Genomic DNA, 12,844 nt, shown 5'->3' with positions numbered 1-12,844 from the left:
TCAGGTGTTGCTGTATGGGTAACACTTACATCCAGATACGCGTCTTGTATATCTTGAATAGCTCTCTAACAAGCTCTCTAAAGTCAATTCTGCGATCAGAATTGAAGTAAAACGTCAACTTGCGTCGATCCCTGTTTGGAAAATGAAAAATTAGTCTTTCTACCATTGGAAAATCTTCTGCTACATTCCATTCAAGATAACTAACCATTGGTATTCGGCATCCACTACTTCCATGGGTAATTTCTTCTGCTTTACTTTGATCTGGCAAAGAGTGAGAGCCTTCTGCTCATCTTCGGATTTTTGTATCAACATAGCGACTTCACCAGGAAGCGCCAATCTATAAATGCGCTTCGGGTTAAGTTCCAAAGGCTTGGTCTCAGTCTCAGCGTCAGTCTCGCCCTCAACTGGTGATGTTTGTTCAGATTGAGCAGGATCAGAAGGTGACTGTATGTGCTCACTATGGTGTTGTTGCTGCTGTTGCTGTTGCTGGACGTGCTTTTTGACAAGTTCAGTAGCCTTTTCTACAGAAAGGGGATCGGAAATCACCTTTCCAAGATCCTTTCCTCTGTCAGCTTCTACAATGACCAAATCTCCAGTTCGTATTTGCAACTGTTCGGGATCAGCAACATAAAACACCTCCGAGCGAGCCGTCTTGAACTCCACGAGGAAAAGTTGGGCTTGTTCAGAGACCTGCTTGTATGAAACCCCTCTATCTTGGTCTCTCGGTACAGGAGGACTATAGTAGTCGTGTTGCTGATCCATCATGTATGGTGACATAGGGAATCCGGGATGAGGTAAAGGCATTCCCATTTGATTCGGATCGGGCATCATGGGCATCATATGATTGGGGTAAGGGGCGTTCATATATGGCATTTGGGGCTGTCCATTCAATCTAGTGGCATCCAGCTGTTCAGAAAGATATTGCATTTGCTGCATTGGATGCAGGTGTTGGAAACCTGGCATCTGCTCAGATTGTGACATTTTACGCTGTACTTGATGTTCGATAGCAGTATAGTCTTGGTAACCAAATGATTGAGACAGAGAACTGGAAGGTTGAAGAAACGAGGAGCGTTGAGATCCAAATGAGGAACCAAGCTTCGACGTAGCATCAATTGCATTGGAGGATGTACGGCGTCTGGCAATTGCCTCGTCTAATTGTTCGGAACCTCGTCGTTCACCGCCACCACGCATCAAATGAGCATGCTGTGCTGACAACAAGCCTAAAGTTGCACTGGTGGACTGGGATCGTAAGCGGTCCTTCAACATGATATCGAATTCTGTTTCATCTTCTTCTTCCATCGTAGCAAGTTGGTTTTGGTAAGCGACGCTACTGAGAGTTGATTCGATCTCATCATAATCGTCGTAGCCAAAGAAGGAAGGGTCTTGGCCAACAGAGAAAGAAAAGCTTCGTTGCTCTCGATAAATCGGTTCGTTGGAAACGTCAGGTACCATTGGCACAGCTTTGATGCTTCGGCTACGCTCTTCATTATTCTCATCAAAGATGGATGGTCCCTCCCATTGGAAACCGCCCATAGACACCCATTGACCGGCATTGCTTCCTCTACGTGTGAAAGATGACGAAAGGGGGTGATCTGCTTGTCCACTGGATCCATTTTTGTCACTGTCGATGTCGATGCCTTTAATACTGGCTAATGAAGATCGCTTCGTCATACCCAGACTGGAAGGCAGTTGGAAGCTATTTTTGCGGGGTGGACTACCTACCACCTTCCAATTATCATCGAGATTGGAGTTTCTCTTCGATACTGGAATAGCCATTACGGAAGGTCTACGTTCATCCGTAGTGTTTATCAAGTCCTCCTGAACGAGTTGCCAACAAAAGTCAATTGCCGAAATTTTATATGGTCAGCGTCCCCACATTTTTTTTAGAGTTTACCTTTGTATCTTCGAGAGTTTGTTTCTGATAAAAGAAAATCCAATTCATGTATATCAATTTCAAATCCATGGTAAAGCCTCTATAAACTGAAGCAAGTAATTTCACTGACCTTTTCCATCTAAGCTATCTGAAAGTTGTGGAGATGATTGTGGAGATGGGATTGCCTATGAGTGCTACTTTCCCTTTGCCTATATTGGGTGGATGAACGACAACGAACCTATTTTCTGTCAATATAAAGCTCGTTTCTCGGCTATCTGATCGTATTCTTGCCAAAGTCTTCAAATTTGACAAGGCTCTTTGTGGAAATCAAGCGATTCCTCTTCAAAATTGGAATGGAGAGGTCTGAGGTCAACAAAAAAAATTGGCAGTCTCAAACGGAAAGGCAGCGTGACCGATTTTCGGTGTCAGACAGAAGAGCAGTTCAAACTCACCTCATTGATATCATTCGTTCGTCAAAAGATAAGCTTGTCAAGATTATTTGTTACATGATTTTATGGATCTGACTATGGCTATATCACATTATACGTTAATCCACCAAATAAACACAAAAAAACTTGTCATTTATAGGGTTGTCAAAATCATATTAATTTTACCGTTGATTTCTAGCTTAGAAGCGAATCATATAAACATTCTTAGATTATGTGGTTATCACAATTGGACGGTTCATCCACATTACAGAATAGCTTTTTTCTGGGTATGGGGCTGAGTTCGTTGTACAATAGCCAGATCTTCTCCAAGGACGGTTCGATGTCCACTTGGTTGATGTGCTATTTCACGATGGATGCTGTATAAATCTGGCATTCTTGTTGTAGGCATACAGTATTCCTTGTTTAAGCCCGGCTAACATTGGCTTCACATGCTGTCGATGCTTCTCTGTAGGTTTACTGAAACCAGTGTGTCGTTGAGCCAGAGGATGCAAGTTTAAATAATGAATGATCTGTTGACACCACCGTTCAAGTCGCCGGTATTTGGTGCATAGAGACACTTCTTGACTTTCCCTTTCCAAAAACACAAGCCTTCAGTTTGTACACGCGCACCTGGATCCAAGGATATTATTTTGTATTCTATTCCGTTGAACTCTACTGTCTCTAGCACCTCGAATAGTTTTGTATTTGTGCATTCGAAATACTGAGTTAACATCAAACACATGCCCTCCTCCAGCTCCTCAAATTTCTCATCCAAGATCCGCTTCAGGTACTTGTCTCTGTTTCGATTTTTTAAGCCGTTGAACGTTGATACCGGAATCTCATACAGAAAAAGGTATAGAAAGAGGAGCAAAAAGACTATTACAGATCTTAGTGCTGCTTTGATCATGGTGCTTCGACGGAAAACAAAGAGGGAAAGTTTACTGGGGAGTACAAAATCCCTTTTTTTCAATTGCAGTCTACGCACATGATCTGTGAAACGTCTGCAGCTGTATTTCTTTGATGCTTAAGAAAACCTTTGAAGCTTGGTAACGTTTTTGATATCATTCTTTGAAATTTACGAATGCTGTTCCAACGATGATGCCGATCATCTAATTGTCTTCACTTTTATTATTTGACCTTCTCTAGTTTCTCAAGGTGATATCAGTTATGATCCCTTTATATACGTAATGACCAGCTGTGGCTACATAGTTATTTGTGCGTTTTCGGATTCTTCATAAAAGATGGATGCAATTGAAGTTTCAAAATACTGTTCCTAATCATGGCTTGTCAAGCCCCAAGCGAATAAAGCAATATTGCTGTTTATTTACGCTGTAATTGTCTTTGCAATGATCAGCCGATGGTGCTTGCCTAATATGCTTAGGGATGCAAATTACTTTGTCCAAAATTGAGTTACTAGCTCTGCATTCAATGTACAATACGTCTTGGATATATAAAATAAAATCTACAATAGAAAAGCTGTGGTTGGAAGAGGTATAACATGACGAAGATATGCTAGAAACATCCCCTCGCGTACGATCATGATATTACCACCTGTTACCATGGAAACCCCATCTTTGTACGTGTGACTGCTCGGAACCCAGGTGGATTTTTGCCAACAGAATGGCAAGTTAATCTCCTGGCTATCTCCCCATGTCAAGCAGCATGTCCTTCACGCAGTTACCTGGGCTGCAGATGGCCTTCTGGTATTTTGATGTCCCACAGCGGATTGCTGTCTGGTGTCTGACCACTTGCTACCGCATGTTCCCAAACAGGGATCCAAAGACACCTTTTAAGAGAGGCAGACAGCTGGCTTACTTACTCTCCATCTTCTATGTCATCGGTATACTGGGAACTCTTATTATCACCTTCCGTGACCTTCCTATGAACTACTATCAACACTTTGGTGCAAGCTGTCAGGATCTGGACCTTGGCCAACTGAAACGACTGTTCAGACGACTATCCTTAATATACCACCCCGACAAGAACCCAGATCCAGAAGCTATGGAAAACTTTGTCCGGCTGCGAACTGCATACGAGACTTTGACTGATGATAAGAGGAGAGAGATTTATAATCGCATGGGACCGAACTTGAAGTTTGTAGATAATTCAGCCACTATAATCGATTGTATGGAAGCATCTGCCCGAAAAATGGCTCAGGACCATGTCATGTCTTTGTAAGTATTTTCGAGATCGCTTTTATGCTTGTAAATTCTTTACTCATCCATTGTATCTTCTTCCCGTTTATTTATAAAATAACACAAAAGACTGTTTCAATTTGGTGTCGGCTTCTTTGCTCCTGCTATGAAGGTCACTCGATGGAAAGTTATACTACTTACTGTCTTCGTCGCCATTGAACTCAACATTTTGGCTTCACCTAAATCATGCGATATACGTGTTCTAGGACACCCTTTCTTACTGCACGAAATGCTGTTGATGACGAGACATTTGTACCATAGCTTGAATGTGGCTCTTTCTCGTATTATACCGCACTTTGCGAACAAGTCCCAAGGAATCTCAGATGCGGAGGTGCAACAGCAGTATCAAATCAGTCAATTTCTTAAGGCGCAAGCACTCCAGGATTATCAGGCAACCATTCAGCCATTTTTGGCAGAGGACGGGACGCTCATTGAAGAAATGCGAGCTGAGCTTGTGCGGCTACAAGCTGAACATCAACAACCACCAAGTCGACCACATACCACTACAATCTCTCAACCGGCGTCATGATTGTGTTTGACATAACCTTTTCATATCAGGAAAATCGTGTATAAAAGCCAAATAATTCAATAACCACGAAAAAAAAGGTTAAAATTTTACCATAAAGTAATTTTGCAAAGTCAAACATTTGTCTGTAACCTTTTCGCTTAGAAAATGACTCAAAACGAGAGTGATAGTATGGCACAGCTGTTTGAAACACTAAGAGTGTCATTGGATGCGCATGTGAGTTCTAGTTTCCCTGCAATGTCCAGCTTGCGTTTAAATTGACTCATCCATCCCATGGCAGCATGACAAGCGGGAACGGTTGATCAAACTTGTCAGGTATGAAATCAGTCATGTGCACGTTTGAACACGCAGCTTGGCCTCATTTTTCCCAGAGACATAACCGCACAGAGTAAAAAGCTTATCTTTATATTGCATCGGTGAGTGGCTCATTAGCTCGTGAATCACTGCGCGCATAATACTCAATAGCTATGATGTTAAAGCACCGCCCAGGATGCCTCCAACATGAAGTTTGACGAGCCCAAAGCGAAACAGTCCGAAATTTTACAATTGTTACGAAAGGTAGCGAACGAAGTCAAGGGCCCGGACTACTATAGGTATTAAATGGGTGGCCTTGCCTGTAGTACTCGAATCGGTAGTAATATACAGGATATCTACAGATATCTCAAGAGTGTTTCGCCTGGGATCGAGGAATATGTGAGAATGCTGACTTTTTCCTCGAAAATGGCATCATATGGTTATTGACTACTTTATCCTCTAGATTGAAGCTGTTGCGTTTCTCGAATATCTTGAACATGGTAGACTACTTACTATTGAAGTGCTTCACAAACAAATGCAAAGTGCTGGACTTGGAGAGGTAATGTACAATGGATTGCACCTGGTTGTTCTGTATAATGTTTAGATTTTCTTACGCGATATTTTATTCAGGCATTTATCATTACAGACGAAGACTACTTGAATGGATTAGGTGATTTGACGGGTGAGCTAATGCGATACGCCATCAACAGTATTGGTGCAGGACATCATGATACTGCCATAACAGTGTGTCATTTCATGCAGGAAATCTACAAAGGTCAGTGGCAGGATGTCACCCTGTATAGACTTGTCGAACTACTTTAAAAAATATTGCTTTTTGCTTCACAGAATTTGATGTCATCAGTGCCACGTCGCCGAGACTGGTAGCAAAAAAGCTGGAAACAATGAAAGCAAGCCTATCAAAAGTTGAGCAAGGTAAGGAAAATGACGCCTTAAACATGACAATTGTGTACTATGCTCTTATTGTTTACTTTTTACCTCTGCAAGCATGCTACTCATATCAAATACGTAGTGTTGAAGATACACACATTCCCATTGTTCCACAGAAGAGGAGTCCACCAACGTCGCTAGTGTAATGCATAGGTGGTTATATTTGACATTAGACAGACACTTTGGAGATAAAGCTAAATTTTTGGATGCGCGATGGGCATATATTACATGTATAATTTCAGAGATAAAACAATAATGCCTTGCGACAAACAGCAGTATAGTACAGCAACTGGATACAAAAAAAAATTGCACATTTGATCAAATACGAAAGTTAACGTTCATCATAGTTAAGTTCCGCTTCCAAATGGGCGGTCTTTTCGTTCACACGGGATTCCATCTCTGCTTGACCAGCGGCAGCTTGACGGTGGAACTCCATTCTCTTGAGACGATCTTCCTCATCCATCTGATCATAATGACGGAAGCAAATATAGTAGAGGATACCAGCGATGAAAGCACCACATGCAACGCCAGCATAGACATATGTGAGATTGGGATCAACTGCAGCAGGGGAGATAGCGAGACCAATCAAAGCTGCAAAGCAGTTTGGAAGAAGCGAGACAGCAGAAACCATAGACTTCATGCTCTTTGGAGCGTGAGTATAAGCGAATTCCATAGAAGTAATGGAGGCAAAAATTTCGGAGAAAGCGATCAGGAAGTAGGCAGGAATTTGTAAGAAGACCGAAATATTAGCTACACCAGTTTCTTGCCAAACGGGATCCTTGTAGATATAAGATTGAAGCACTGAAGAGTATACCATGGCAGTAGAAGCGAGGAAGAAACCAAGCGTGATACGTTGCTGAGCAAAGAAGTTGATCTTATGTTTGCGGAGAAGTGGGAACAAAATACCATCGGTGATAGGAATGAAGATGATCAAGGCAATGGGATCAAAGTTGTTCATAATATCATTTGGAAGACCAGCGGGGCGGTTCAACTGAGCAGCCTGAGACAAAAGGTTGTTTGAAAGCTGGTTGTAACAAACCCAGTAGATGGCAAGGGGAATAAAGATCTTGCAAGCCATAAATGTTTGCTTAAGCTCGTCTACAAATGTGTCATCCCAGAACATATTAGCGAGGTCCTCATCTTTCAAAGGAGCGCTATTGGGCATTCCGTTGTTTCTCTTAGCAAAGTCCAAGCGGTACTTGTTGGTGGAGCGAGCTTCGGTGTTTTCTTGACGGTTGGCAACGGTGCGAGCAAACTTGAAAACTTTATAAGCCTTTACAAGAATGGATTCGGTTGGCTTGGGCTTGACGTAGAATTTGTTGCCAGCAACAAAGACGCTAATGGCCATAGCGAACATACAAGTAGGTAAAAGATAGGCAGCCCAGTAACCATGGTTTAATTCAATGATAGGGCAGGCAATACCACCGATGAGGGCACCAGCATTGATAGCCCAGTAGAACCATTGGTACAAATGTTGGATGCTGAGATCGTAGTCAACCAACACCTTTTCACCGGACTTCAGAGTCTTCACGTATGGAGAGGTATTTCTGTACTGATCAGCACAGAGAGGAGCAACGATACTAAACGGGTAATGATGGTGAGTTTGTTTTGAAGAACACACATTTCCTGCCTTTACACCTTGAAGAGCAACACTTACCCCTTAATACCTCCAGTACCAAGACCAATGACAATCAAAGACACAACATAACCAGGGAAACCTGCACCAGCAGCGAGAGCATTGGGAGTGGCAGTGCATGTAAGAATGAGCCATCCAAGCATGTAGATGGAAGAAAACAAAAGAATTGTTCTGTAACGTCCCAGATATTGATCTGCAATGAGAGCACCGAGCATTGGTGTCAAGTAACAGAAGAAAGTGAAGAAGTTGGACAAAGCAGTTGCCACAGATTGGCCTTTATCCAAAGCACCAGCTTGATCATCACCGGTATTTGGGCCAAACTGAACGTAATTTTGGAAAGGCGCAGAACCGCCATAGTAAGCGAAGCGTTCACAGAACTCATTGAGCACAATGAACCAAGCACCAACGGGAACCCCTTCAGCAATACGGCGAAGACCATCGAATTCGTGTTCTTCGGCACCATCGAACTCGTCTGTGGTGATGTTGACCATGGGATCAACCTTTTTTTCGTCTGCCATAGTAAAGAATAAGGAGGGAAACAAAAAATTTATCTTGCTGAAAAAATAGCTCTTTCTTTTAAATGAAGTCTTCGCCGAGAAAAATAAAAATAAGATCCAGCTCTTAGAGATGTGAACAAATAGAGGTCATCCATTCAATCGTTTTTCCGACCTATCTATCGCTTTTCTAATTAGAGTCCAGCAAACCCGATTTTTCCTTGCTTTCCTCAACTGATGACAATATGTTAAAATTTTCAATCTGCGATTCCCAGGCTCACTCATACGTGCCATCTGGAGTCCTTCTTAAGTCACTGAAGATTGTGTAGCTACCTGCAACAATCATTCTTTATGCACCTTTATGATCTGATACTTCGGAGCCAATCAATACTTTGCAGAGCACATGCGAAGTCCGTTAAGGTTCATACGCTTTTGGCTAGAAAACACATTGGTCGGCAGTTGTCTGAGTCTCTTGGGAACAATATGCACAACAAGTTGTACAGCTCGCCGTCAAACTCAAATCAAGGCAGTGTATTGTGCCAGATATTACCAGTGCGTTCTATCAAGTTCAGAAGGAATGTTTTGAATTTAACTGAACGAGAGTTGTTCTAATGTAAGGTTTTTTGTATAATGTATGATAATACAGCTATCAAAACCATGCTTGCAGTCAGAGCAAGCGACCAACTAGTGCGATATACCGACGTAGAGCTTTCTCCGGGAGACTGCCTATCCTCACCTTAAAAGGATATTGTTACTCAAAGTAGAAAGGTAGAAGGTTCGTCTGTCTTATCTCACCAAGTCCGCGTTGAAGCTGAAGACAAAAGACGAGCTGACTTTCAAGAAATGTGGGCAGAATCATGGTTTACCATGTTTCATCTTCGATTTGAAGGTACGTCCTAGCAAGGGAGATGGGACGACATGCTCATCTCCAATAGCGTTGAATGGAATTTCCAGAATGAACTCGGCTTTCAAACTATCTCAAGACGTATGAATGTGTAGTTCTAACCAATAGAAGAAAATCTTTCCTATTCTATAAAAGTGGCCGCTGCCCCAGGTAGATAACATTTCCAGCAACTGATGAAATTTGTGGATTGTCCGTCGTTCGACCACATACATTGTAAACTTTTAACAAATGAAGATAAGCTTTTGAACGATAAGATAGTGTACGGAGAGATATTTTTGGATAACCTATCTATTCGTATCTTTTCCCTATAGAAATCTTACCCTGTTTCGAAACCAAAGATGCAAGAATCATGTAACGATCGAATGCTTTGCAAAATACACTCCGCTACCGGTTTCAAAGTCTACCGCCATCATTCCCATTGTAGAATTTTCCCACATCAAATTGTCATATTGGTTACCATTTGATTCAACCATGTCTATGAAGGATGAACTGACAGTATGGCTCACGAAGTAAAAAAGCGATATCAGCAACTGCAATGTCCTCAGGAACCATCAGCAGGTTATTGCATGCATGCCTATACTGCTCAGACCATCGCTCCGTCTCACTGGGTTCCCTAATTCATACGAGCACGTACTCGGCCACGTCTACTTCTCAATTCCACTTTTTATCGTGCAACATTTATGGCTCATGCATCCTGTTCCTAATTTAATTCGTAACACATACCCAATAAAGTACGTATTGCTCATTAGCAAACGCATCTAATACATATCCCAAGAGTGTTATTTGAGGGTCCAAACTGAAACAAAATTACAAAGGAGGGATGGATCAAATTGCCTGTGTGCTGAACATGTGGCGTTCAGAATTTCTAAACTTTCGCCGATGTGGTTCTTCCATGGAATCCCACATCCAGGCACCATGGCAACAGCAGTTCAATAAGTTTGCCACCACGTGAAAGCGTGTGATCCATGCCCACACACTTACAATTGAGATCTGGCTACCAACAACGATTTTATTGACTTTTCTGTTTTTTAATGCTATCGACTTTCCAGAATCCCAGCAAAAAATTGAGTCGAATCGTGAGAAGATCCAAAGCCATTTGAATAGAGTCCCGCATCAAATTAACTTTACTGCCATCTATTTCGTGCCAAGTGACTGGCACTTCGACTATGGGTATACGATGAGCCTGAGCAATGACCAGGCACTCAATATCGAAGATCCATCTTTCAACATGCATGTTCGGGAAGATAAGCTGAGCAGCTTTTCGAGTGAAAAGTTTGAAACCACATTGTGTATCTTCAATGCCTCTAATACCCAAAATGTAGACAAGTTGATGGAAGCCGCGCATAAGAAAGTTTCGTATGAAAGAACGCTGCAAATGATGATCGATTAAACATTCTGGAGTAAAATCGTGTGATCCGTTTTGGCCATCCATATGATTACAAATAGAAAATAGTACCAACCTGCACAACAGCATCGGTGGAAACAAGATGTGCTCGAGAGCCAACGGCTATACCATAGCCATTTTCCTCGCTCTTCATCAATTTAGCTTCCAGCGCATCCAGATCAGAGAATTTGGTGGCTCCATCGGCATCAACCATCAAACATATTTGACCACGAGCAGCCAACATACCCTTAACAAGCGTAAAAAGTTATTTTTCACGCGACGCTATGATCTGTATCCAAAGCGTCTTGTAAACATACCTGAGTGACCGCTCCACCTTTACCTCTATTTTTCTCCAGAGCGAGAACACGTAGATCCACCTTGTTATACTTCTTTGCCAAGTCCAGGGCAAGTTCAACGGTATTATCCCGACTACCGTCATCAACAATGATGATTTCATAGGTGAACTTGGGGTCGCTTTTCTGTCGTGACTCCAGATGACCAACCGTCTCTTCCAACATTACCGGAAGGCGCTTTGTTTCGTCAAAAGCCGGAACAATGCAGCTCAATCTCACGGATGCATCGTCCAAGATGCTTGGAAGTTTATGCTTCTGTTTTGTTTTATCAACATAATATCCTTCTTGCTCTGTTGGTTTTCGAGGTTTTGGAGAACAATACAGGAGGAGTCCCAACCCCTAGGAAGAAGAGGGTCAGATTACAGTGGACGGTTTTGAATAGATGATGGCCCTCGCAAACCATAGCGCGTGCAAGTACTTACAGTGACAGCCGCCACTACAAAAGCCGTGAACAATGCATAGAGTAAGTACATGTTCCAACGGCTTTCCGATGAACAAAGGACTCGCAGTCAGGCTCTCTGAGCTTTGCCTTTGCATGAACCAAACTCCGACAGGCCAAAAATGGCCAATGAATAGCTTCAAAGTGTCAAGCAAGGCCTGCCTGCCTGCACCAAAAACGCAAAGGTACATAATACGAGTTCTGCTCGTGACCACTATTAGTAGCTTATGGTTAGAAGAAATGGTCTATACAGCATCTTGTTGAACGGATCAGGTTGACTAGTATCACATCTCTACAGAAAAAAGCGAGTCTTGCTCTTTCGCACGTGCATTCTAAAGTTATGTCGAGTGGGTGAAGTGGGAGTTGAAAAAAGTACGTACGCAAGCGGGTTCAAACCACTCAGAGTTTTAACTCGGCTCTCTCACACCTCATGCAACATACTTTACCCCTCTTTCTAGGTTGTTTGAATTTTCAACTTCCTCCCGCTTACAAACTCAAATTCCAAGCTGGAAAGGACAATGGTGTACTCTCATAGGTGACTCGGAGAAAACGGGAAATCTTGTTCATTTCGGAATTTTAATGGCTCGTCTTACGTGGGCGGGCAGTTTGAAAGATATCAAACAACGTGTTACCACCACTCTACCATTTATGATTTTTTTTTGGCCCCCTCGGAATTGAACCTTCTCCACACTGAATGATTTGCTAATCCCCGTGGAATAAGCTTTGGTAAGCAATGTTTAGTGCTAACTAAACCTTGGTCCTTTTCTTACTTCGTCGACCTTCCATGGCTTTGTGTCATAGAAAGAAGTTTCGGTGTTGGCTATGGGATGGTGGGTCCCTCTTGAGTCACCATGCCATGAAAATAGAAAAAACATGTGTGAGAAGCCACGTATTACGGTCGACATATGATAAGGCAACCTGTGGGGTAGTTCTTACTGGGACCCGACGGTAAGTTGGGGCAAATTGGTCCACGACTGGTTTACTCACACGACCATGTTGGTTCACACACACTGACAATCAGCTGGGAGTGTGGTAGTCCCCGCGTGCCGTTTCCCAGACTCCCCTCACCACGTATGGACCAATGACCATATCCAGCTTGTGGAGGGAGTACAAAGGTGACACCTTCAGGGTTTTGTTAGGTGAACAGGTCCTTGAATGAGGTCCCCAGAACGAAAATTTTTGAAAGGAATGGTTTGCAAACAAACGAGGAGTGGCATGATGGTCAGGTGGAGACGATACGACTTGCTTAGTGGCTACTTTCAAGTTCCAATAACAGGCCATCATCAGCATTCAGAACCAGTAGTTCGCCTTGTGGCTTGTCCAACTCCACAACAGAAAAGAGGTTTTCATCGACCGAACGTACATCCACA

General features: G+C 42.7%; 4 protein-coding genes across 4 annotated transcripts; 1 reads left to right on the top strand and 3 right to left on the bottom strand.

Annotated features, from left to right (window-relative positions):
* Positions 1–25: 25 nt before the first annotated feature.
* K450DRAFT_175713 (uncharacterized protein) lies at positions 26–762 on the bottom strand (the record flags this gene model as incomplete). The annotated part of the gene is made up of 3 exons (XM_051584224.1): positions 26–131; positions 206–444; positions 526–762. The coding sequence occupies 3 exons, from the start codon at positions 760–762 to the stop codon at positions 26–28; spliced, it is 582 nt and encodes a 193-aa protein (XP_051444021.1).
* Positions 763–3,931: 3,169 nt separating this feature from the next.
* Positions 3,932–4,792, top strand: K450DRAFT_244575 (uncharacterized protein). The gene has a single exon (XM_051589611.1). It carries the CDS (start codon positions 3,952–3,954, stop codon positions 4,477–4,479), a length of 528 nt encoding a protein of 175 aa, XP_051444020.1. The 5' UTR covers positions 3,932–3,951; the 3' UTR covers positions 4,480–4,792.
* A 1,710-nt stretch (positions 4,793–6,502) lies between these two features.
* Positions 6,503–8,653, bottom strand: K450DRAFT_244563 (uncharacterized protein). Its single transcript, XM_051589610.1, has 2 exons — positions 7,922–8,653; positions 6,503–7,844 (listed from the first exon to the last, which is right to left on the bottom strand). Exons 1-2 carry the CDS (start codon positions 8,416–8,418, stop codon positions 6,596–6,598), a joined length of 1,746 nt encoding a protein of 581 aa, XP_051444019.1. The 5' UTR covers positions 8,419–8,653; the 3' UTR covers positions 6,503–6,595.
* Positions 8,654–10,142: 1,489 nt separating this feature from the next.
* Positions 10,143–11,528, bottom strand: K450DRAFT_244557 (uncharacterized protein). Its single transcript, XM_051589609.1, has 4 exons — positions 11,458–11,528; positions 11,000–11,374; positions 10,759–10,929; positions 10,143–10,667 (listed from the first exon to the last, which is right to left on the bottom strand). Exons 1-4 carry the CDS (start codon positions 11,506–11,508, stop codon positions 10,308–10,310), a joined length of 957 nt encoding a protein of 318 aa, XP_051444018.1. The 5' UTR covers positions 11,509–11,528; the 3' UTR covers positions 10,143–10,307.
* Positions 11,529–12,844: the final 1,316 nt, after the last annotated feature.

Source organism: Umbelopsis ramanniana (assembly GCF_025399195.1).
Source record: "Umbelopsis ramanniana AG unplaced genomic scaffold K450scaffold_33, whole genome shotgun sequence".
NCBI lineage: Eukaryota > Fungi > Mucoromycota > Umbelopsidomycetes > Umbelopsidales > Umbelopsidaceae > Umbelopsis > Umbelopsis ramanniana.
The sequence above is the reverse complement of the archived record's forward strand: the minus strand, read 5'-3'. Positions and strand labels throughout refer to the sequence as shown.